The sequence below is a fragment of the Eubalaena glacialis genome, chromosome 9, assembly GCF_028564815.1.
Source record: "Eubalaena glacialis isolate mEubGla1 chromosome 9, mEubGla1.1.hap2.+ XY, whole genome shotgun sequence".
Lineage (NCBI taxonomy): Eukaryota > Metazoa > Chordata > Mammalia > Artiodactyla > Balaenidae > Eubalaena > Eubalaena glacialis.
The window spans coordinates 56269467-56296175 of record NC_083724.1 but is presented as its reverse complement, the minus strand read 5'-3'; the positions used below and the strand labels follow the sequence as shown (position 1 = coordinate 56296175).

General features: G+C 39.2%; 2 protein-coding genes across 4 annotated transcripts in view; one reads left to right on the top strand and one right to left on the bottom strand.

The window, feature by feature from the left end:
- SPATA6L (spermatogenesis associated 6 like) overlaps positions 1-26709 on the top strand; it is a 59433-nt gene that overhangs the window by 11595 nt on the left and 21129 nt on the right. For all 3 annotated transcript variants that reach the window (XM_061201239.1, XM_061201241.1, XM_061201240.1), the window contains 4 exons: positions 2642-2779; positions 6772-6820; positions 10632-10673; positions 19280-19404. In XM_061201239.1, coding sequence (XP_061057222.1) covers positions 2642-2779; positions 6772-6820; positions 10632-10673; positions 19280-19404 — 354 coding nt within the window. The remainder of the gene's footprint in view (positions 1-2641; positions 2780-6771; positions 6821-10631; positions 10674-19279; positions 19405-26709) is intronic.
- On the bottom strand, positions 1164-2396 carry PLPP6 (phospholipid phosphatase 6). The gene has a single exon (XM_061201237.1). It carries the CDS (start codon positions 2309-2311, stop codon positions 1436-1438), a length of 876 nt encoding a protein of 291 aa, XP_061057220.1. The 5' UTR covers positions 2312-2396; the 3' UTR covers positions 1164-1435.

The window sequence follows — 26709 nt, the reverse complement described above, 5'->3', positions numbered from 1 at the left end:
TTATAAATGTCAAAATAATTGGTTGTTAAGATTATCTAAAGACACTAGTTCCACAGGTAATTTAAAGGTTCATGTTTTCAGACAGAGCAGCATTTAAAGCACACACCCTCTTCCATCTTTCCTGGTCAAAGAATAATGAGCAGAGTCCACCCTGCATTTGGAGGTTTTTGGTCTTGTGATTTGGGGAGGCACCATCGATAAACTGCTTTAATTGTGAGGGTCAATATAAATGGAAATTTAGGAGTTATACTTTGTGCCTGGTATAGCAGTAGGCTCCACTTGATGAATTTCAAGTTAAATACTGTTACCTAAAGTGTACTGTATACAAGGAAATGGAATTCCATATGAAAAACTATAATATACAGGGTCATCCTTGTGGTATATATTTGAAAGCTTATGCTCTTGCATTGCAAAGAATCAAGTTATTTTTCCACTTTATTACCTCATTAAAGAAGCATTATTCTTTATTCAGTAGAGATGGTAGGCAGCAGGGCCCATCTTCTTCCATGTTGGTCCACTGACAAAGTATGTAGTGAGCCTACCCCCAGACTCTCAGTTCCTTTGATCTCCTCAGCAGCTTTGCTTTTCTGTCCTCTGTCATGCCATGCTATTTGCTGTCAACAGAATTAAGCATGAGGCCATAGTCCCATCTTTCCTTTTCTATGGGCACTGTCAATATGCCCGCCTTTAAGTGTTTCTTCTTCAGGAAAGTTCTTGGCTTGTTCTCTGAATGCAGAAAGACAATTTTAGTGGGAAATAAATATCTTTTTAAAGATCTTTTGAGGAGGTAGAGGAAAAGGAGAGAAAGATATGTACTATAATCTCTCTTCTCACTACCTGATCTGCAAAGATGGAAGAGACAAAACTAAAAAAGCGTACCAAGAAAATTAGGATTAAGAATAAATCTTCCCAACTGTGGTAACAGATCTTCAGAGGATAAATTAGAAAAACCTATGTCTTAGACTCTTAAAGTACTGTTTAAAATCTACCTCAGGAAAAGAACTAGGATTAGTATGTGGCTCATCTGCCTTTATATTTACAGAAAGAAGGTGATTTGTTTTTTCAAAGTTCAGTTTACAAGTGATATGCTGACTTACAGGATTACACAAAACAAAATTTTCTGATGTCAACTTTTAAAAAGCAGCAATATTATAATCACCTCAACTTGGTTTCTTTGAAGTTGTCCTAGAGATATAAAAAGTTGTTGAATAGGTATATAATAGAGGGGTTTTTTTTTGCTTTCTATAATATGGCTGTCATCAGTAATGGTCAGCACTGTGCTCTAGCCTAGCAACCCATCAAGACTGTAGGACACCTGAAATCCCAAAAGGAAGCCTGAAATCCTTAGGGGGGCAAGCAGGATGGCTGCTGGTTTATGTCAGCATCATCACGTGTAGAAACCTTCAGATCTGGTGCCATAACGAATGAGATGGTGTCATTGTTGGTTCCACAGTACAAAGAGGACTGGAGCATTGTGCGGTGAAAGCCAGAAATAGTCCACGATGCTGTACTGCATGTAGCCCAGAAAAAAGCCAAAAGCCACGTCGGTGACATTGTGCCGCCCCAGCATGACCCTGGAGAGGCCCAAGATGAAGGCCCACAGTACCACCAGCACCCTCAGTGGAATGGCCAGCACTAGGTGCTTCAGGATGAACCGTGACACCAGGGCGGCCCTGGTGGCATGGCCCGAAGGGAAGGAGTACTTGTCCACCGAAAGGGTGAAAAACATGTCCATCTGGTTGTGGGCCGGGCGGCGCCTGCGGACCAGCCCCTTGATCAGGGCCACCAGCAGCAGGTCCAACAGCAGGGAGAAGAGCAGGTTCATCAGCACCTCTCGTCCGGCCCAGCTGTCGCTCCTGGACAGGCAGTAGAGGGTGCCCAGCAGCCAGGGGATGCCGTGTCCCGAGATCTCCAGCAATTTCATAAGGGGCCGCACGCTGCCCCAGGATGAGCTCTCCCCCGCACATACCCCCAGCTTCTTAGACAGCCACAGGTCGATGGCCAGCAGCGAGCGCAGGGCGATGCCCAGGAAGGACGGGTTCAGGTCCATGCGGTCCTCTTCGGGCAGCGGGGGCGGGAGCGCCGGCGAGGAGCCCGCCCCGGCCAGGGGGAACGAGCCGCGGCGGTGCACTGGGCTCTCGGACGCGCGGAGCTGGGCGCAGGTGGGGTCGGCGCCCGGCGCGCGGCTGCTGAGCAGGGACTGGAACTCGAACCTGCCGCGGCCGCCGCCGCCCTGGGCCGGGCTGCCGCTGCTGCTCGGGGCGCAGGCGGCCAGCGGGCGTCCCTCGGCGTTCCTCCGGGGGCTCGGCATCGCGGCGGGCGGCCCGGACCGCAGGACCCGGCCGGCCTAAGGAGAAGCTTCCCGGCCCTGCAGCCTCTTCCGCTTCCGCACTGCCATCCTGGAGGGGCGGGGAGAGGAGCCAGCGAGAGGACTATTGTGACACCTGGCGGAGACTTGGGAGGAAATTGGAATTTCCAGTTTGAGCAAGGAGAGGAGAGGGGAGGGTAGTGCTATGGGAGAGAGAGGTGAGGGTTACGGTGGTGGGGGAAATTTGACATTGTTTGTGGGAGGTTAGGGAAAATAGACGCTTTACAAATCAAAACGCAAACCCTGTTCTCTATTTTTTTCTTTGTTTTTAAGATTTCTTGTCCAGGGGTGTGCCTTCCTGGCAAGCAAGATGTGTTCCTTGGGGTTTACCTCCTGAATCAGTACCTGGAGACACACTGCTTTCCTTCCGTGTTCCCTATTATGATTCAGCGGAGCATGAGGTTTGAAAAGGTGATCTTGACTTTCTCATTGCTAAATAGAGAAATTCAAATTCTGTTGTCTGAGGATCATTTAGTGGTTCTTATAAAGAACACAGCTTTTATAAAGTTATTTTGTAAATTTTCTTTAAAAAAAAAATTACATGAAGGCACCTCAGCACAGTGCAGAATCATAGTTGGAGGACTTGCTTTTGCATCCCAGATCTGAGCCAAGTTCTGTCACACTAGTGCTAAGTACCCTTGTAGATGTTTTCTATTTTTGGAACTCCCATGGCATTTTCTAACTGGAACAGAGAGCATTTTCTGAATGTTCTTGGAGGTGTTAGAGGCAGCTGCGTTACATTCTGACAGAGATTATCAATGAACTAGCAGACCTTAGAAACAAACTTTTTTAGACTCAGAAAAATACCCCAAGCTAACCAAATTAGTTAAATCCTATATCTGAAATCCTGTAACAAAACAAGAAGGCTTTTTAGATTTACTGAGTTTCCTTAGGTCATATCTGGTTTATTTAGCTGCAGTGATAAAAGCTAGATTCCATGCCAGTGAATGTGATCATAATATAAGTAGCCAAAACGTTACCAACCCTCTTCCCACTTTCATATTTAATGGAACATTAATTTCATTACTATCCAATCACTGACAATCTCTTGAAGTTTTTGTTTTGGAATTTAGAGATTGAATCAATTTTAACCTTGATAAGCCTATGATTTTGTCCCAAAAAATATCACTGAGGTGGTTCTTTCGGGGAGGGGATGAGAATAGGAAGGCTTCAGGGTAGGGCCTGTCACTTTTAAAGGTCTGGATGGTGGTGCCCAGAAAATGACCTGTCTATTTCAAACAGAGTAGCAGAGGAGATGAGGACTGATTTTGAAAGGGCTAGGGCTGTGTGTAATATTTTCATAAATCACAGCCCATTAATTAATTAATTAATTAATGTTTTACATCTTTATTGGAGTATAATTGCTTTACAGTGTTGTGTTAGTTTCTGCTGTATAACAAAGTGAATCAGCTATATGTATACATATATCCCCATACCGCCTCCCTCCTGAGCCTCCCTCCCACCCTCCCTATCCTACCCATCTAGGTGGTCACAAAGCACCTGATCTCCCTGTGCTTTGCAGCTGCTTCCCACTAGCTATCTATTTTACATTTGGTAATGTATATATGTCCATGCCACTCTCTCACTTCGTCCCAGCTTCCCCTTGCCCGGCCCACACCGTGTCCTTAAGTCCATTCTCTATGTCTGTGTCTTTATTCCTGTCCTGCCACTAGGTTCACCAGTACCATTTTTTTTTATGTTTCCCTTGTTTTATTTTTACCTCAATTAATGCACTTTATAGATGTGATAAAATATAAGTATTATGTAAGGAGTTGGGAGAGAACAAACTATAGCCACACAATTCTTAAAACATAGAAACAGGGCTTCCCTGGTGGCGCAGTGGTTGAGAGTCTGCCTGCCAATGCAGGGGACACGGGTTCGAGCCCTGGTCTGGGAAGATCCCACATGCCGCGGAGCAACTAGGCCCGTGAGCCACAATTACTGAGCCTGCGCGTCTGGAGCCTGTGCTCTGCAACAAGAGAGGCCACAATAGTGAGAGGCCCGCGCACCGCGATGAAGAGTGGCCCCCACTTGCCACAGCTAGAGAAAGCCCTCGCACAGAAACGAAGACCCAACACAGCCAAAAATAAATAAATTAATTAATTAAAAAAAAAACAACATAGAAACACACATACAACAGGGCAACAACACCAAATAATTCTCATCTGTTAATTCAGTTATAATGTGCCTTATTACTTAATATTGATCATTACTTCCTTTGTGTATCATCAAATACACATTTATGGCATCATTTCCAAAGGCTTTGGTCCCTTTCCAACATACATTTTAATCCATCCTCCATTGCTGCCTTTGGTTTCTTTTTTTTTTTTTAACATCTTTATTGGAATATAATTGTTTTACAATGTTGTGTTAGTTTCTGCTGTATAACAAAGTGAATCAGCTATATGTATACATATATCCCCATATCCCCTCCCTCTTGCGTCTCCCTCCCACCCTCCCTATCCCACCCCTCTAGGTGGTCACAAAGCACTGAGCTGATCTCCCCCGTGCTATGCTGCTGCTTCCCACTAGCTAGCTATTTTACATTTGGTAGTGTATATATGTCAATGCTACTCTCTCACTTCGTCCCAGCTTACCCTTCCCCCTCCCCGTGTCCTCAAGTCCATTCTCTACATCTGCGTCTTTATTCCTGTCCTGCCCCTCGGTTTATCAGAACCATTTTTCTTTTTTTTTAGATTCCATATATATGCGTTAGCATACGGTATTTTTCTCTTTCTGACTCAGCCTGTTAATTTAAATAGTCTTCCAAACTGGTTGGATAAGAGAGGAATAAATGGATATTACCTTGGAACATACAGTCCGAATCCAAAGGAACCTAGTTCTAACCATTTCAATGTTGGTCGTGGTTAAAAAGTGGGTGGTGAAAATCCAGTCTATTTTCTTCCCCCAAGAATTTCCTTATTAGTTTTATCAATTGTAAATTTGCTTCTCTAGAAGACTTTAAAAATCTTTTTATAAGAAGCCCAAGGACGTAAAATTGTAGACGCTGTAAATCAATCTGTAAATGACCTTGGAGGTCATCTAGTCCAAGCTCCCTGACTTGCAGAAGAGGAGAATGAGTCTCAGAGTCACACTCTAGATGTCGCAAAGCTGTGTATTTGAGATTACTAGATATCACAGACCATTTTTCATTTTATAAAGTGCAATTAAATAAATGCTTTATTTTAAATTTTGAAAAATTGCCTTCTTGTGTGAGCTGTTTTAGTTCATATTCAAGCTTTCTACCAGTTGGCTCTAGCTTTCTTGTATCTGTTCCATTCTCTAGCTGCAAATACTTGCAGGGAGTAGCGAAAACACTTTCTCCTCCTTGGACCTTCTGTATAATTCAGAATTCAATGTTCTAAAGCATTCAGATAAACAAGAAATTACTCATAAAGAATGTATGAGCCATTGTGTTTGAGCAGTTCATGTTGATCATATATTCCCCACAATCATCCTTGAGAAAATTCTTAGACATGGATGAAGAGAAGGGTTGAACTAATATTACTGAAATAATTTTGGAAAAAAAACCCAGCTCACTCACATTTGCTTGTTAAATCCAAGTCAGTAAGACAGAAATGGATTACAGGGGACAGCCTCCACTTTTGTAGTTAAAGCAGACCTGGTTTTGGATCAAGAGCAGATTTTAATCATGCTTAAGGTTAAACACCGTTTAAATCAGAAATTTAATGCCTGAAATCAAACTCTGCTGAAAAATTGTGTTTCTTACAGGGTTCTAGAGTTCAGGGAGAGGGTCATGTTATGCCTTTACTTCAGTCCCCTAGGCCCTTTTATCTCAAGGACAAAATAAACATATTTGGCTGTGGGTAGACAGGTATCACAGTGTTCTTCTTGTGCTTCATGATACACCTAAAACTTATGAGGCTCTCTCTCTTGTTATTTTTGGATTCTGTGGGAGTCTAGCTATGAGTACTTAGCTTTTCTTTTGTGTTGCACATAGAATTTTTATTTATGTTCCTTTTTAGCACAACCAATTGCTTGGGAAAAGAAGTCATTTATTCAGTTAACATGTAATGAGTATCTGTTGTATTCAGGATGTTTTTCTAGGTACTCAAACAAGACTCTTCCAGGTAGATGCCAGATGTGCTTTTAGCAACAAACTGTGGGGCTAGGTCAAGTAGATGATGTTTTGAACATGTGGTAGATTCAGCTAACAAATTTTCCTTGTACTTGGTGTTGTGTTAATTCTCATTCATTTATTCTATAGTCATTTGTTGAACTTTTAACCACATACCTGTTAAAGGTACTCCTGTTGAATCCTAAAATATTATATGGCTGGATTTGACATGTGTTAATTATTTGGAAGAATATGATCTAGATTTTCTATAAGTATATATTAATAAAACTTTGAAGATTTATTTTCCCCATTTTTTTTCCTGCAGGTATTTGAAAATGCAATAGACCCTGGAGCTGTAGCAGACATTTTAGAAAGTAGGTACTCCTCCCTTCACCCCCAACAAAAGAGAGAGAGACTATTGTGTATATGTAATTCACAGATATAAAATTCTATTTTCTAAGTTGTGATACTTCCATATTTACCCCATATTTATGTTCAAGATAGTCTGTGTAAAATTTCAATCATGTCATTGATTCAATTACAAACCCTTTTCTAGATATATATGGCATTTACTGGATGGTATGATTCTGTTTGTTTTATTACAATTAAATGGTTTTTGTATCTTAACAGAGTTGTGTAACCATCACCATAATCAATTTTAGAACATTTTCATCACCACGGAAAGAAACCCTATACCCATTCTTCCTCATCCCTTCCAGCCCTAGGCAACTACTGACTAATCTTTCTGCCTCTATAGATTTGCTTATTCTGGATATTTCATATATATGGAATTATATAATATGTGGTCATTTGTAACTGGATTCTTTCATTTAGCATAATGTTTTCAAGATTCTTCCTTGCTATAGAATGTGTCAAGATTTCACTTCTTTTTATGTCCAAATAATGTCCCATTTTATGGATAAACCACATTTTGTTTATCCATTCATCAGATGATGAACATCTGGATTATTTTTGCTTTGGTGCTATGATGAATAATGCTGCTATAAATATTTGTGTACAAATTTTTTTTGTAAACATGTTTTTATTTCTCTTGGGTGTATGCCTAGGAGTGGACTTGCTGGGTCATATGGTAACTCAGTTTAATTTTTTGAGGAATTTCCAGACTATACCAAAGGAGTTGTATCATTTTACATTCCACCAGCAATATATGAGATTTGATTTCTCCACATCCTGGCCAACACTTGTTATTATTTATCCTTTTGCTTGGTAGCCATCCTTGTGGGTATGAAGTGGTACCTCGTGGGTTTGATTTGCATTTCCCTGATAGCTAATGATGTTGAGCATTTTTTCATGTGCTTATTGGCCATTTGTATATCTTATTTGGAGAAGTGTCTATTCGGATCCTCTTCCTATATTTTAATTGGGTTCTTATTATTGAGTTGTAAGTTCTTTATATATTATAGATATAACTTTCATATCAGATGTATGATTGACAAATACTTTCTCCCATTCTTTGGATTATCTTTTTGCTTTCTTAATGGTGTTCTCTGAAACATAAAAGTTTTTAATTTTGATGAATTATATTTTATCTATTTTTCTTTTGTTACTTCTGCCTTTGATGTCATAACTAAGAAACCATTGTGTAATTCAAGTTAAAGATTTATGTCTATATTTTCTTCTAAGAGTTTTATCGTTTTAGCTCTTACATTTACGTCTATAATACATATTGAGTTGATTTTTGTAAATGGCATGAGCTAAGGGTCCAACTTCATTCTTGTGCATCTGGAGATCCAGTTGTCTCAGCACCATTGTTACTAAGAGTAGTTTTCCCCCATTGAATGGTCATGGCACTCTTGTTGAAAATCAATTGACTGTAAATGTGAGGTGTTTTTTTTGGGGCGGGGGTTGTCTCAATTCTATTGCATTGATTCACAAATCTATCATTATTCCAGTGCCACACTATTTTGATTATTGTAGCTTTATAGAAAGTTTTAAAATCAGGAAGTGTGAGTCCTCCAACTTAGTTCTTCTTTTTCAAGCCTATTTTTGCTATTTGGGTTCCTTTAGTTTGCCATACGAATTTTAGGATCAGCTTGTCCGTTTCTGCAAAGAAGCCAGCTAGGATGTTGATAGGCAATGATAGGTTGCATTGAACCTGTAGATCAGTTTGGAGAATATTGCCATCTGAACAATATTAAGTCTTCTAATTCATGACATGACACGTGGTGAGAATTAATTGAGTGTAAGGAATTTAGAGACTGAGATAGATTAAGCGCTTTACATTACCATTGGGGTGATGGTTGGAAAGGATATAGTCCTTCTTCCTGTTTGGAAAACCCAAATTATGGGGTGTCTTGGCTTTTAAGTTTCTTGGCATTTAAAATTCTGTCCTCATGTATTCATGTTTTTCATAAATCTACAAAGGGAGAATTTTACTTTTATTGTATATATTTTTTTCAGCTTTATTTGAGGATATAATTGACATACAACATTGTGTAAGTTTAAGGTAACAACATGTTGATTTGATACTCAGATATTTTGCAAAATGATTATTACAGTAGTGTTAGCTTACACCTCTAGCACATCACATAATTACCATTTCTTTTTTGTGGTGAGAACATTTAAGATCTACTCTCTTAGTAACTTTCAAGTACAGTATTAACTGTAATCACCATTATTGTCCATATTAAAATGTTTTTACTTCTAATATTTTGTGGGAATTATCTTTACTGATCTTTTATTGTTATACCATTTGTATTTTAAATTACTTTTAATATTTAAATTTTATTCTGGTCCTTATAGACATTGAACATGGGCTCACTATTTCCTTTTTTTTTTTTTAACATCTTTATTGGAGTATAATTGCTTCACAATGGTGTGTTAGTTTCTGCTTTATAACAAAGTGAATCAGCTATACCTATACATATGTCCCCATATCTCCTCCCTCTTGCGTCTCCCTCCCACCCTCCCTATCCCACCCCTCTAGGTGGTCACAAAGCACTGAGCTGCTCTCCCTGTGCTATGTGGCTGCTTCCCACTAGCTATCTGTTTTACATTTGGTAGTATATATAAGTCCATGCTACTCTCTCACTTCGTCTCAGCTTACCCTTCCCCCTCCCCGTGTCCTCAAGTCCATTCTCTACGTCTGCCTCTTTATTCCTGTCCTGCCTCTAGGTTCTTCAGAACATTTATATATATATATTTTTTAGATTCCATATATATGTGTTAGCATGAGGTATTTGTTTTTCTCTTTCTGACTTACTTCACTCTGTATGACAGACTCTAGGTCCATCCACCTCACTACAAATACCTCAATTTCATTTCTTTTTATGGCTGAGTAATATTCCATTGTATATATGTGCCACATCTTCTTTATCCATTCATCTGTTGATGGACACTTAGGTTGCTTCCATGTCCTGGCTATTGTAAATAGAGCTGCAGTGAACATTGTGGTACATGACTCTTTTTGAATTATGGTTTTCTCAGGGTATATGCCCCGTAGTGGGATTGCTGGGTCGTATGGTAGTTCTATTTTTAGTTTTTTAAGGAACCTCCATACTGTTCTCCATAGTGGCTGTATCAATTTACATTCCCACCAACAGTGCAAGAGGGTTCCCTTTTCTCTACACCCTATCTGGCATTTATTGTTTGTAGATTTTTTGATGATGGCCATTCTGACTGGTGTGAAGTGATACCTCATTGTAGTTTTGATTTGCATTTCTCTAATGATTAGTGATGTTGAGCATTCTTTCATGTGTTTGTTAGCAATCTGTATATCTTCTTCGAGCTCACTATTTCTAAATATATTTTGAACTCAGGAAATATAAAAAAATGTTGTTTTATGTCTAATTTATATAGTCATATAGCATACTGTTTTAAGCAAGATAAGCTTTTATAGGTTAATGGATAACAGTTGTATTTTGAATTTTTAAAATGAAAAGTAGTATATTGTTATTTCTGTGATTTATGAATACATCTTTAAGAGAGAAAATATCATATTTTGTCAGTATTTTTCAGGAGACAAAATACTATGTTTATAACTCCGTTATTCTCACCCCATGCCCCCAATTTATTGGGTCTAGAAATACCTGAATCATTGTTGGTATGCCACTTACTATCAGTAGTAGTAATGTAAATGGGGTATTATGGTAGTTTTAAACTTAGTAATTAATGAAAAACTCTGACAGTATTCTAAAGTATTAATATCTCATTTTTCCTTTTTAGGCTTTCTAACCAGGTTTGAGTTAATACAGCTAGTGCCTCCAGGTAATGTGCCAATAAATGAATTTCTAAATTAGTTTAATTTAATTTTAAAAGGATTTTGGCATGACAAAATGGGGACTGGCATTTAAAAGCTGTGCTTTATATAACACATGCTTTTTACCCCCACCGGTCTGTTGAATTTTGCCCATTTTCAGAAGAGTAACTTTATGGGTTTGAAAAAGCAGTGAGCATAGCTTAAACAGGTTCTTTGACTTTCCATTTTTTCATAATTTTATCTAATAATCATCAAATAATTTTTTTAGTCCTGGCTCAGCTTCTTTCAAGTGTTTGCTTTTGGCTGTGTCGTAATTTGTAGAGTGAGTGAGAGTGTGTGTTTGTGTGTGTGTGAAACCCAAAGCCATCTTCTCTGTTGATGCTAGAACAGGGTTGGCAAACGACAGCCCCCAGGCCAAATCCGGCCTGTAGTCTGTTTTTGTATGGCCTGTGAGTTAAGAATGGCTTCTACATTTTTAAGAATTAAGATTTACTTCATATACTATAAAATTCACCATTTTCAAGTGTACAATTCAATTGTTTTTAGTATGTTCACAAGATGGTGTGACCATCACCACTATCTAATTTTAGAATTTTTATTACCCCCAAAAGAAATCCTGTACTCATTAGCAGTCACTCCTCATTCCCTCCTCCTCCCAACCCCTGGCCACCACTAATCTACTTACTGTCTCTAATTGATTTGCTCATTCTGGACATTTCATGTAAATGGAATCACAATTTGTGCCCTTTTATGTCTGGCTTCTTTCACTTAGCAAAATGTTTTCAAAGTTCATCCTTGTTGAAGCATATGTCAGTACTTCCTTTTTATGACTAAATAATGTACTTTTATATGAATATGCCGAATTTTGTTTATCCATTCATCAGTTGATGGACATTAGAGTTGTTTCCCCTTCTGGATATTATGAGTAACACTTCTGTGAACATTCATGTACAAGTTGTGTGAATACGTGTTTTCTGTTCTCTTGGATATGTATTTGGGTATATACCTAGGAGTGGAATCGCTGGGTCACATGGTAACTCCATGTTTAACTTTTTAAGGAACTGCCAAACTGTCTTTGGTTTTTACATCTTTAAATGGTTGGAAAAAAATTTTTTTAAAGAAGAACATTTACTGATACATGAAAATTATATGAAATTGAAATTTCATCGTCTGTGATGTTTTATCCATGCTCATTCATAGAAGTATTGTTTATGGCTGCTTTTGTGCTGGAATGAGGGTTCAGTAGTTGTGACTATATGGCTTGCAAAGCCTAAAATATTTATTCTCTGGCCCTTTGCAGAAAAAGTTTGAGACCTCTGTGCTGGAATCATGGGACTTTAGGAGGAAACTGTTCTGTGATGACTTTGTTTTGTGTTATGCAAGAGACCTGAGCTAGTGAGAGCACGTAGGAACTGCCACCTGGTGACACCACTTCTCAGAGTTTCTCAATGTGGCTGATTATCTGGTGATTTTAGAGTCTGCGTGTGTATGTGTGTGTGTGTGTGTGTGTGTGTGTATGTGTGAGAGAGAGAGAGAGAGAGAGAGGATACCTAAAACTCAGAAACATTTCTAATACTCTTCTGATCTTTGCTGCCATACGCTTTGCCCTTTTCCTTCCCAGCTTCACAGTTTTAACTTGTAAAAAGCATCCCCAAATGATGAGGAAACCTTTATTTATATTTTGGTGAACATGTTTCTTGCTCTTTCTCTGTGGTTAGAAGAACACATGGATATGGAATTTTTACATAAATAATGTCACATACATTTTCTTCTCTTACTAACTTCCCCAATTATATGTTACTGTTATATTGTAATTTTTAAAAACAGATCGAAAAGCATTATTTTTGATATCATGAAGAATTTCATGAATTTACTTATGTGTTTTTATAGGTCTATAAAAAGTCTGTAAATAATACTTTGGGTTTTACTTTTTCACTCTACATTGTTACCTGTAGGTAACTTATTTGTCATTTTCAATAGCTATGTATTTTCCATAGTGTTATTACCAATCTTAAATTGATATTGTTGAGCATTAGGATTTCCTTGTCTTTCATATATTTATAACAATTATTTTTTCTCTTGATATATTTGTAAAGAATAGAATTGCTAGATTGAACCATATCTTATAACCTGAGAGTAAACTGATCCCCAGCAAGTTTCCATTATTTCTACTACATTCAGCACTGTATAGAGTGCCTGTTCCCCATATCCTAGCTAATGCTGGATGCTATCATTTGGATTTTTTGTGTTTATAAAGTGTGTAACAATTCTTTAAAATGTATTTTACCATATTTTCCGGTCCCTTCTTTTTAGATACGATTTGTGACAACCTTGACATTTTAAATTTACTTCAGAAATTTTCCATTTTCCCATATTATAATTTGTTTTCTTTCTTTCCTTCTGTATAGTATGACTGTCAGTGTCCTTTGATTACTTGTGGAGTGATGTCTGCATATTAACATTGCATTTTGGTATAAATTCCTGATATTTTTACCAAAGTTTTAAATCAATTATGCTTAACACATATGTATTTCCCCTGTTTTGTTGTATTATTTTGATATTTTATTGTGTGAAACTTTCTTTTTCTTAAGAAAGCATGGGAGAAGGAAGGTGAGTCTGGCAGATGCCTCAGCTAAAGCAGAGGTGGCTGTGGAGGCTTTTATGAGGATCATGGCCCTGCCTACTGTGGCTGTTCTGGAGCAGGTCAAGGGCCCCAGTGGAGTGGAGTGGACCCAGGAGTCTGTAGTTCTTTCTTCTGCTGCTTGGTTTGTTGGCAGAGGCAGGTACTGAAAACAGATAAGAACCCCACTCTCGGTGGGTCTAGGGATGGACACTGCTGTATATGTCAGTGCTTTCTTAGGTAGGCAGAACAGAGGGAAGATCAGAGATGCCTCCTACCTGCTTTTCAGAAATTCTCACTGAATGTTTTTTAGCCTAAAAGTAACAGGCTAAAATCTGGGCATTGAGTTTTCTCCCATAAGTTTTTTATTTGACCCAATTTTATGTTCAAACGTATGTCACTGTTAACTGGCAAGTTATATTTTAGTATGCTAACAAAATAGGAGCAGGACCATTTTGATCTTATTTAATTTTTCGTGAGTTAAAAAGATTACCCAATATCTATAATAAATATTCTCACTGTAAAAATTTTAAATAACAAAATAATATAAAATAAAAAGTAAAATGCCACATTCATCAACAACCTCTGACAATAATTACAATTAACAATTTGTTGTATATCTTTTTTAGGCATTTAATAATGCATTTAATATATATAATGCATTTAGTATATTCAATTTTAAAATATATAGACATATACACAAACACACACTCACATATATGTACATAAATGTTAACTATGGCTAATATTTAGTATATGTATATTTAATATATATATGTGTATATATATAGGTTGAATATATATTTCCTGCAACATTTTAAAATTTGGTATATTTTTGACTGCCATTTTTTTTTTTTACTTGACCGGAAATACATCTGTGAGAAGGTTGCAAGAATAGTTCAAAATTGTGATGACTGGAGAATATTGAAGCTGGGTGCATGCTTACAGGTTATAACTCAGAAGTTAATCAGATACAAAGTGGGGGCTTTATTGTACTTGTCTTCCTTTTGTCTACAATCCTTCAGTTTCAGATTGTAATTTTAGTGGAATTAAACTTGAATTGCTTGATATAATTAATTTTAACTTCAGATGCATTACAGATTGATCCATTAATTTGTCCAACATATGTTTATTGAAGGTGTACTTAGAAAATGCCCTACACTGTGCCACTTCCTGGTATTATGCCAGTGGCACCAGGTACAGAGTGGTGACGGTGAGCCGCCTTGATCTGCTGGTTCTTGATACTAGATAATTAAGTAAAAATGATTTGCTTAAAGTCTCAAGTGGACTGTGCTGTGGGGTCACATGGGCCACATTTAGGTTCTCAGGGAACAATTCTTCATTGGCCGAATTGTTACCTTTTCATTTTGTTGTAGATATTACTGTGTTTGATATTTTTTCATAGCACTTTCAAACACACTTACTATAATCAAAAGACATATTATGACCATTAAGTTTGTGATACAAGTACCTCAGATTTGCATACGACTTTACTTCTAAAGAATGAAGAGATCCAATGATTTGGCTTAGAAGTAATAAAGACTCCTCTGGGTCTTCAGTTTACAAAGATGGGAAAAAGCAAATAGACACAGGGGGGCAGCATAATTCTGTTTGACAGTGAGCTTGGTGCTTTTTTTTTTTATTGACCTCTTACACAGAAACTTCTACTTTGGGATAAGTCATGTATATTCAGTCCAGCTGTAAAATGCTCAGTCCAGCTGTAAAATGCTCTTTTTTAGTGGGCACCCATTCTGTGAATCAGAGCTTGATTTTTTTAAAATTAATTTGTTTATTTTTGGCTGCGTTGGATCTTCGTTGCTGCGTGCAGGCGTTCTTTAGTTGCGGTGAGTGGGGGCTACTCTTCGTTGTGGTGTGCGGGCTTCTCATTGCGGTGGCTTCTCTTGTTGCGGAGCGCGGGCTCTGGGCACGCGGGCTCAATAGTTGTGGCTCGCGGGGTCTAGAGTGCGGGCTCAGTAGTTGTGGCACACGGGCTTAGTTGCTCCGCAGCATGTGGGCTCTTCCCAGACCAATGCTCGTGTCCCCTGCATTGGCAGGTGGATTCTTAACGACTGCGCCACCAGGGAAGCCCCAGAGCTTGATTTTATACTTTGTAGTGATGTTTACTAGGCATCAGCAAGGAAAGAACTCCTGCCTCAGATGATCTGGTTTTGAATTCCTGCTTTGCCATTTGGCATCATGACAAGTGTCTTAACTCTCAGAGCCTCAGTTATCTGTAAAGAAGGAATCAAGTGAGACTCCATATGGGGAAGCAAGCTGTCAATTCTGATATGCTCTCTAAATGTTAGATATTTCTAGAACCAGTATCGTTATTAAAATTATTATTTCTCTTAAAGTCTCATTTGTTTCCTTTTTCAGGGAGAAGTTTTTCACTGATGGCATTGACGATGTCCCTGTCTGTGCCGTTAGCCTATTAAGAACACCAAGCTCTTTCAGGCATTTTACTTGGCTTATGAGACTTGCTCAGCCTGTGCACATGTTTATTTATTATTTATAACCTAGGCTCTTGCTGTAACATCCCCTTGGTGTGCTGACATTTTCACACTGGGTGGTAGTTTGGATCTTTAGAAAATGACCAAACCAGAGAGACAGAATTGAGAAGCTTCACAGCCTTCTGTTTCTCTAACCCTATTTCAGTTTCTTTTTTATTCTGGTGATTCCAAAGATAGCAGATAACTCACTTCCAATTTTCGGACCTCTCATTTTTATCTTAATTCTTGCTAAATGTAGGAATAGTAAGTAATAGCTATCATTTTGAATGCAGTGACAAGAACTAGCCAAAAACATATGAAAGGAAAAGGGAAAAGCCCACTGTGTAGAACACCATACCAGGTGTTTGTTCCCAATAGGAACATACGATCGAAAACACACAATGTTCGTGGAGACCAGCATAGTGCTGGGAGCACTGCTGGGCTGGTATCACAGATCATTGAATGTATGATGCTAATTAAGTTAAGGATCTCAAGGTGAGATTATCCTGGATTTAGAGTGAGCCCTAAATCCAGTACCTTTTTTTTAAATATATATATAAATTTTTTGCTACGTTGGTTCTTTGTTGCTGCACGTGGGCTTTCTTTAGTTGCGGCAAGCTAGGGCTACTGTTCGTTGTGGTGCGCAGGTTTCTCATTGAGGTGGCTTCTCTTGTTGTGGAGCACGGGCTCTAGGTGGGCTTCAGTAGTTGCAGCTTGCGGGCTCAGTAGTTGTGGCTTGCAGGCTCTAGAGCGCAGGCTCAGTAGTTGTGGCACACGGGCTTAGTTGCTCTGTGGCATGTGGGATCTTCCCGGACCAGGGATTGCAGCTATGTACCCTGCATTGGCAGGCGGATTCTTAACCACTGCGCCACCAGGGAAGTCCGAAGACGGACAAATCTTTAAGGTAGAGATGACCTCGGTGTGTTTGAGGGACAGCAAGAAGGGCAGGAGGGATGCTAAGGAATGACCAACGAGGAGAGTGATAATAAAGGAAGTAGGAGAGGTGATTAGAGGCCTGATTATACAGAGTCTTAAAGGCTAGGATAAGACGCTTAGATTTTATTCTAATATGATGGCAAGCCTATTGGAAAGTTTAACCAGGCGAAAGTCACAATCTGATGTAACATCACAGTGTGTGGGGAATAGATTTGAGTTCAGGAAGAATGGAAGCAGGGAGACCAGCTAGGAGGTCATGGCAGCAGTCCAGGAAAGAGGAGGGTAAGGGCTTGGACCATGGTGGTAGCTGTAATAATAGAGAGAAGGGAACAAAATTTAGATTTATTTTGGAGATATAGTCAACAGAACTTGCTAATGGATTGATGTAAGGAGTGAGAGTGGAATCAAGGATAAATCCTAGATTTTTGGCTTGAGTAACTAGTACTGGCTCCTCTGATGGGAAGGTAGGGGAGAGCTTATTTGTGGAAAAAAGTCAAGAGTTCTATTTTGGACCTGTTATGTTGGAGATACTATAAGACACTTAAGGTGAAACTTGAAAGATGAATAGAATCTCAACAGGGTGGGAAGGAAGAAAGGATGTTTTGTAAGAAATAGCATAAGCTGAGGAAGTGCAGAGCAGAGGAGGGAAAGATGCATCGTCAGTCCTTTGTGGCTGGAGCATGTCTGAGAAGGGAAGAAGAGAAAGAAATATGATGAAAAATATAGACCACATTCTTTTTGCACTTTGATCCTTGTTAGAATCCAAACATTCACATTAAATGGAATAAGTAGGAAGAAATTAATCCATCATATTATTTGATGTAAGGTCAGTTATTTTCTACAGTTGATGCACCAAAATATACCCTCATCAGAATTCTTCAGACAAATAAAATAGGAGTCACAAAACAGTAAAGTTGAGACAGGCTGGGACCTGGGACCCTTTGCTACAATGCCTGCACCTGGACACACCTATCCTCCAGCAACAAAATACAGAGAAACTATATGGGACTAAAAATAACTGTGTGCATGGGCAGTTGGGGCAAATTCTGGACAAAAGATACAAAGGGACCAAAAAACCCAACTGCCACTTCTGAAGAGCCTGGAGCAAAAACAGGGTGTCGGGGAGCAAATGCAGGGTACTGAGCATGCCGCCTGCACTCAACACACACCACCGGAGGGGTGGGCAAAACACCTAAGCCACCTTCTGGCCTGATCCCTGGACACATCCCTACCCTCACCCCCACATAAGGAACCAGCTCACCCCGCCTCGGGGACCGAGCAAGCAAGGGAAACGTCATTTGTTTTTGCTCCCAGGGTCGCAGGGGCCCCAGTAAAGGCTTGCCTGAGTTTCTTATCTAGCCTCTAGTCAATTGCTATTGATTGGGGAAGGCCGGGAACCCTGGTCAGTATCAAAGCTACCTCACTGACTACAGTTACTTTTTTGGTGGTGCTCTGTACAGGGGCCCCTCTTGGTCCAAACCACTTGTGTAGCACCTGCTTTGTAGAAGGCACCTTCTCCATCCTTTAGCTCAGTGATTCTTAATCATATTATACCCAAGATGATCTTTTGGTAATGAGTATTTCATACTATCCCTTTTACCATACTGAAATAATATTCGCAGTTAATATAACCAATTATATAGGTCACTGCAAAAAATATATAGTGTTCAGGCCATAATATAAAGGAGAAATACAAAGGAAAATGATTTAAAATAAAATGACATGTATACTAATATGTAAATGTTGAGCAAAATGTAATATTTGGATGTGATATGATTTTCAAAATGCCAAAAGGGTCTTGGTAAATATCCAAACAAAGCAAAGTACAATTGTTCCTTAATTTACATGGTACCTGCATTCCTGAAAATTCAGTGTATTTTTAAGTTGTACAAAAAAATGCTTTGTGTTTATATGTAACAGTTAGATTCCAGGCTCAGATAACTATAAAAAGTTTTCTTGCCTGAAAGAATGTCTGGTAGGATGTTAAAAAGTCGTGCAGGAGTGTCTTGAGCATTGCAGAATACCTTGAACTTTGGTTCCTGCCTGTGAAATTTCTCCACAAATTTCCAAAATGTCCCTGGGTTTGGTACCAGTACTGCTGAGAACCACAGCTCTGGCTGTTCTCTGAGCCATTGGGACGCTGACATTCCTGCATCACAGAACACATGGAACCCTAGTCTACACTGTAACCTTTGAACAGGGCATTGTCTGCCTGTTCTATCCCTAGGACCTCGCCCACGGTATGTCCTTAGAAAACATTTGTTGATGTTGGATGGAAAGAGATGGATGGAAAGAGATTTTCCCTTTTGTTCTATTTTGTGGAGCAACCTTTTAGATAGTCTTTTTCTCTGCAGTGACTTGGGAAGGCTTTTAAAAATTATGCATGAGACAAAAAGTAGTAGAAGTCGTTGCCTCTTGAATAACAGGTGCTGTGATCAAAATGTCTATTTTTATCTGAGTGCTGTCTCTGCCATCACTTGTCTAAGCTTTTATTTTGTTAAACTCAGGGATGTAGATACATCATTTTCAGAACATAAATCTACTTATGCCTTTCTTCCTTTGTTTCTAGTGTGGGAAGAGTTGGCCTACTATGAAGAAAACACACGGGACTTTCTCTTCCCTGAACCCAGGCTGACACCTTCTCAACCTGGGATGTGTAGGGAGGTGCTCATGAAGACAGTTGAAGGTTTTCCGGTAAGTGATCTGTGCCCAGCTGGGCTTCTGTTGGGAGAGGAATTCTTGGGACCTGAACATTTTATTCCTGACAGGACCAGTTCATGGGCAGATCACTTCATCTTGGTTAGTGTTCCTGTTGTTCTCTTCAGCAGCCCTGATTAGATGCCCCACTCAAAATAATAAATGCTACTGATTCCCACTATTGATCTCAGATGTGGAAGTCTTTTTTTTTTTTTTCATTAAATACATTCATTTTGGCTTTCTTCCCACATTGAAAAACTCGAAGTAACCAACATTACTGTGGATTGCCCTGGTTCCTGTAGGAGTACCATATTTTAGCACCATTTATAAGAATACAGATCAAGGCATTTTTCATTATATAAAAGGTCTGAAGTACAAAAAAATTATTTTAAAGTTCAGAATTAAGCTCAACCACCCCTGGTTACTGGGAAAAAGATTGCTGAGACTGTGGTTATCTCCAGCCCCATATCCTTTCCTTGGATTACCCATGTTTTGGCGAGTTCACCCCTGTGCCACAACTACACCCAAGAAATCAACAAGAATGAGATAAAACTCTGGTCAGTGTTCTCCCTCACTATTAATGAGCATTCAAAATATGGAAATATACAGATGGCCATAAAGGCCTGGGAACAGAGATATACGTAATAAATGGCTTGTTGATATGACTTTTCACTACAATTATCTATTATCTCCAGGCTTAACGACCACTCTGTATAGTTCAATTATACTTACTAACCCATTCCACCATTCCCAGTAATAAATTTCAATTTACCATGAAAAAAAAAGCAAACGGCACAGCTCACCTTCACCCTCCCAAATGTGGCCAGGTCTCAGGCTGTGGGACCTCGCATACTTAAGAACGTCACTTTGTGACTGTAGGCCAGTGAGCAGGCACATTCATACACACGCATACATCCCTTCTGGTCATGGCCGAGCCTACCTTACTCCTACTGCTACTGCTACCAAGGGTGGGAGCAGCCAAACCAGTTTAGTTTTGTGCTTCTCATGGCTCCAAGTTATTAACTGGATCACACAGGTATTAATCATCAGCTGCCCATGTCTTAATTCACTGCATAACTCAGCACTGGCTCCCTGATCTCTCCAGCCACTCAGAAGAGATCACTAAGAAGGTTTTCCGAAAGAGTTAAGCATTACATAGTCTTCTTCTGTTAAATAGGGAACTTAAACTTTAGAGAAAGGAATTTGCAGAATCCACGCACGGAAGTCTTCCACTGGTTCAGATTTTTATCCTTGTATAACGTAAGACATGGAGGTCTGTCAGGCATGAGATGTGGGAGTCTTATCTAACCATTCTAAGTCACTGCCATATTCACACCATCACATAGTTATAAAAAGGTTGCTTCTTTCACCTCTTTTTTTTAATTTTAAAATTTTTTATTGAAATATAGTTGATTTACAATGTTGTGTTAGTTTCTGGTGTATAGCAAAGTGATTCAGTTTTATATATATAATATATATATAATTATTCAGTTTTATATATATTATATATAATAATATGTTATTATTTATATATATTATATATAATAATGTGTTATTATTAATATATATTCTTTTTCAGATTCTTTTTCATTATGGTTTATTACAGGATTTTTTTTGAATTAATTAATTTTATTTATTATCTGCTGGATTGGGTCTTCGGTGCCGCACATAGGCTTTCTCTACTTGTGGCGAGCGGAGGCTACTTTTCATGGCAGTGTGTGTGCTTCTCACGCGGTGGCTTCTCTTGTTGCGGAGCACGGGCTCTCGGCGCACAGGCTTCGGTAGTTGTGGCACGTGGGCTCAGTAGTTGTGGCTCACGGGCTCTAGAACACAGGCTCAGTAGTTGTGGCGCACGGGCTTAGTTGCTCTGCGGCATGTGGGATCTCCCCGGACCAGGGCTCGAACCCGTGTCCCCTGCATTGGCAGGCGGATTCTTAACCACTGCGCCGCCAGGGAAGTCCCTATTACAGGATATTGAATATAGTTCTCTGTGCTATATATAGTAAGACCTTGTTGTTTATCTATTCTATATGTAGCAGTTTGTATCTGCTAATCCCAAACTCCTAATTTATCCCTCCCCCACCCCCTTTCCCCTCTGGTAACCATAAATTTGTTTTCTGTGTCTGTTTTTTCATCTCTTAATGCAGACTAACTGAAAGATTTAATATCAGTTTATTTAATCATAGCTATTGTTTTAGTAATAATAGTAAAATAGAGTAGTGATAGTAATAATGCTACCTCTGATTTATTTTGTGCTTGGGTTTTTTCATGTGATATCTTATTTTCCTCATAACAGTTCTTAAGTCAGCCAAGGCAGATATTATGGTTTCTACTTAATGGAGGGGAAACTGTCAGAGGTTCACAGACTGATATTATTGAAGGATCTTAAAAGATACAGCAGTTATTTAGTTGATTATCTAACTGTTTGGGGGGCATTATCTGAACCCAAATTCAAAATATTCATTTTGATGTTATCTGGGATGATTTTTAACACTGCAGAAACTCTGACAATTTTCTTTACTTTTATGTCACTTGGATGACCTCTGTTTTTTTTTGTTTTTTTTTTTAATAATGTTTTTTTTCCACTTTTTTTTTTTTTTAAAGTTTGCTGTTCTTTTTATTTATTTATTTATTTATATATATTTATGGCTGTGTTGGGTCTTCGTTTCTGTGCGAGGGCTTTCTCTAATTGTGGCAAGTGGGGGCCACTCTTCATCACGGTGCGTGGGCCTCTCACCATCGCGGCCTCTCTTGTTGCGGAGCACAGGCTCCAGAAGCGCAGGCTCAGTAATTGGCTCACGGGCCTAGTCGCTCCGCGGCATATGGGATCTTCCCAGACCAGGGCTCGAACCCGTGTCCCCTGCATTGGCAGGCAGACTCTCAACCACTGCGCCACCAGGGAAGCCCCTGACCTCTGTTTTAAGGGCCACATCTTTGTGAATTATAAAAAGCATACGTAATACTCAACTTTTCTGTTACTGCCCCATGAATCACCATTATTATAATTTAATAAAGTGTTATTGTCTCCATTTTGTTGAGAGTACTGTGCAGAATACATAACATGCAGGACCCCTGTTTCTAGGATGTTTATGATGACAGGACTTCTAGTTCTAATACTTCAAACAGCAAGCATTCATCAAAAGTTCTCCTAATCTGAATTCCTAATGAGCGTAACTTTAAGTCCTCCAATAATCTTTGAAGGTTTGGTGAATATCACTGACATCATTTTTTTTTTCTCAGAGATGTTCTTTGTGTATCACTTATACCCATGGTACTTGTGAGATGCTCGTCTCTATTATGTTGAGTTATTGGGATTTTGCTCTTCAGAAGCAAAAAGGGATAAAAACTGTTGAGAATTAGGTGGGAGATACTCTTTGTATTAACTTTGGTTTGCCCAAGTTTTCTATTAAATAAATTCTATCTACAAACACTGGGCTGGTATCCAGCTAAGTATCAAGACAAGAAGAAACACACTTTCTCATATTTTCCCAAATGTTATCTTTGTTTAACTTTATGGGCATAAGTAGGGAGAAGAACCTACAGGAAGTTGTGTTTGTAGTTATTCATAAATGCAGGTAAATAAGCGAAAGAGCTTTAAAACTGCAGGGAAACATCTTCATGCATTAGAGGTAAAGTATCAATTCTTACAATGAAGTTAATGAAAGTATATTTTAAACAATTTGTAAAAAGATAGAGGAGCTCAATTTCTCTATGTTCTATAAAGCAAAATAAAACCAATTGCTGAAGCTTTACTAATAGCTGACATTCATTGCATGCTCGCTAGATGCCAGGCACTGTGCTGAGCTCCTTACATGGATTATCTTGTTCAATCCTCTTAACCCTACAAGGTGGCTACTATCATTTTCCTCATTTTAGGCATGGGGAAGCTGGCATGGAGAATTTATCAAAGGTACTCAGAGTCACAGACCTGGTGAGCAATGGAGCAGGGATTCTCATGCTGGCCTGTCGGGCTTCGAAGTTTGCACTCAGTCACTGCATGATGCTAATTCTCTCATGTTTATTTCAGCCCAGGGTCCAATTTCTTTTCATTAATGTTGTAGGACATGAGAATAAATGACATGTGCGGGTCAGGCAAATCATTCACTTCATTTATTTTCTCTTGTTAGTTCATTAAGAATTAGATTTATTTCCTCCAATAAAATGTGACTTTTTCTTTGTACTTCCATATTTTATTTCATTTCACTTGTTACACTAACAGCCTTTTTTCCTCCTTTTCCTGCTGAGGTCAAGAATTCTGAGGAGGGGAATATAATCTGTTTTTTTGTTAGGTAAAGGCTGAATTTGTAAATTAAGCAGAAGCAATATTATTTTTTAGTTAATAATTTCCATTTTTCTTTAGTGCAGTGATTCTAGGAAAATCCTACTGTTAAATCCATTTATTGACCTAACCATCATCACCACCATCCCATTGCTGAGGGGTTGCACAAGATAGAGCCTGTAAATTTCAGCTCTAAACTGTTATGCTAAAATCAGTACTTCTATGAAAAATACCTTCTTCCGTATTGTCTGGAAGTCACTGCCAGGAGTGGAGGTCAAATAGGTGAACAAGATGGTGTTACAGGCTGTGGATTCCTTACTGGTAGGGGACCCTCCTCCTCTTCTCTAGGCAAATTGGAGCTGCATGTATAGCGGTTAAGTGTGGACTCAGGTGGTCTGGGTTCAAGCCCAGTTTTGTCACTGAATGACTGTGTGATTTTGGGTAAATTACTTAATCTCCATGTACCTTAGTTTCTTCATCTGTAAAATGGGACTGGTAATAGTTCTTCCCTTATCGGGTTATTAGGAGGGTTAAATGAGGTAATATATGTATAGTCTTTAGCATAGTATCTGGTGTATAGTTAAGTGCACAATAAATGTGAGCTGTTATATTTTATTAAACTGTCATTCAAGGGTTTATACTCCTTCTCCATGAGGCATTAAGAAGACTACACCAGTCTGTGGCTTAAGAGATGACTTGTTCAGGCTCAGGCAGCTGGGCCGCTGGGGACCTGGAGCTTCGCGCACCCATGAGGTTTTGGATTTCCACCACTGGTGCTGTGGACCCCTGAACTCCCCTTCCCCCACCCTCTTCTTCATGTGGGCAGTCTTGATAACTGGAGGTGAGGCTGTGCCGGCCATGTTATTGTGCATTCTTTATGAAACGCCACCTCCCTGACCCCCCGCCCCAATTATTCAACTCTGTGCAGCAACTGGGCTCTTGTGTTTATAAGCCCAGAAATCTTGAGTCACCAGTCCGGGCCTAACACTCTTATGGGCGTACTGTGCATTCTAGAGGCAAAAAAAAAAAAAGAGGAGGTGGAGCTGAGGAGGTAGGTTGTGCCTGTGAGGACCTGTTCTGTAGACAAGATGAATGTACAGGACTGAGTGTGCATCGGAATGAATGAATGCACAGGAATCGAGCTGACTAGTTCATCCATGAGGCCCCCTGAGAGGTAGCATGAGGTAATGGAAAGAGGATGGGTTTTGCTGTCCAACAGCTTTTCAACTCTTGGCTCTACTGATCCCCGGCTGTGTGACATTGGACAGACTAACCTCTTCAAGCCTGTTCCCTCACATTTAAAGTGGGATATAATTGTCTACTACACAGGTTGTGTGAGGATTAAATGAGATTGCACATGTGAAGGCCTCTAGGAGCACCTGATACCTGTCTAAATTTGCAGTGCATGTTGGTTTCTTTTCCCTCTAGGGCTTCGGCCGATGCAAATTCTTCCTGCAAGTACTTGGAGTATGTTATATAAGTGAAATGAGCTGTTAGCAACTGGAGGGAGAAGTCACTATGGGTGTGCCTGGAGGGGAGAGGGTGAGGCCAGGCTTCAAGAGACAGGTAGGATTTGGATGGGCAACAAGAAGAAAGGGAAAGTGCCCCCAGGACAAAGGGGTACCTGGCCAGGCGGTGTTCTCTGGGGTAGAGGAGAGCGAAGGGTCATGTTCAGAGGGGCTGCAGGTGACTGGATGGGGTCAATTGGAGACAGTGTAATTCAGCTCCAAGTCTTATCCCTGTTTTGACGTTTACAAGACATGTGACCTTGGGAAAAATTGCTTAATATCTCTTTCCGCCTCAGTTTTTTTTAAAGAAAAATAATTGTATTTTTTAAATGTACAGTAAAATTGACTTTTTTTGATACACAGTTCTATTAATTTAACACATGTATAGATTTGTGAAACCACCATCATAATCAGGATACAGAACAGTTCCATCACTCCCCAAATCTCCCTCATGTTATCTCTTTATAGACACATCCTCCTCCATAATCCACTAATCTGTTCTCCGTCATTAAAACTTTGTTTCCTCTTGAGAATGTCACATAAATGGAATCATATAGTCTGTAACCACTCGAGACTGGCTTCTTTCACTTAGAACAATGTTTTTAAGATTCATCCATGTAGTTGTATGTATCAGTAACTTGTTCCTTGTTATTACTGAGTAGATTCCATTATATAGACATACCACAGTTTATTCACCTATGAAGAACATTAGAGTTGTTTCAAGTTTTTGTCCAGTTCTCAGTTTTATCATTTATAAAGTGGGTTGATGTTAATAATTGTACTTTCCTTATAGCACTATGAGAATTAAGTAGGATAGGGTATATGTATGTGTATGTATATATATGTGTATGTATATCACAATGTTTTAGATAGGATGGTACTGAGCAGAAAAAGAAGTATTGATCAATGAAACAAAATGAAGAGTTTGGAAATTAATATAAATATTTTGTATGAGATATAAAGCATGTTTTCAAAGCAGGTAGGTAGGGAAGGAGAACTTCTATCCATCCCTCCCCCTAGGTAATCTCATTCAGTTCCATGGTCCAGTGTTTTAAATAGAGTAGCTAACTGCGGGGACACAAGTTGGAATGCCTGGATTCAATTACCAGCTCTGCCAGTACTAGCTGGACAAGTTGCTTAAATTCTCTGTGCCTTAGCTCACTCACCTACAAAATGGAGATACTACTGGGACCAACCTCACAGGGTTGCTGTGAGGGTTAGATGAGTTAATATATGCAAAGCCCTTTGGTTGGGCTATGGCACATAATATGTAGTATTATATGTGTTTAGCTATTCTTATTATGTATGTATTTTATTTTATTTTCAGCTTTGTTGGTGTATAATTGACAAAACCTGTATATATTTAAGGTATACAACTTTATTTTTGATATATATATACACATTGTAAAATAATTGCCACAATCAAGCTAATTTTTTTTTTTTTTTTTGGCCGTGCTGTGTGGCTTGTGGGATCTTAGTTCCCTGACCGGGATGGAACCTGGGCCCCGACAGTGA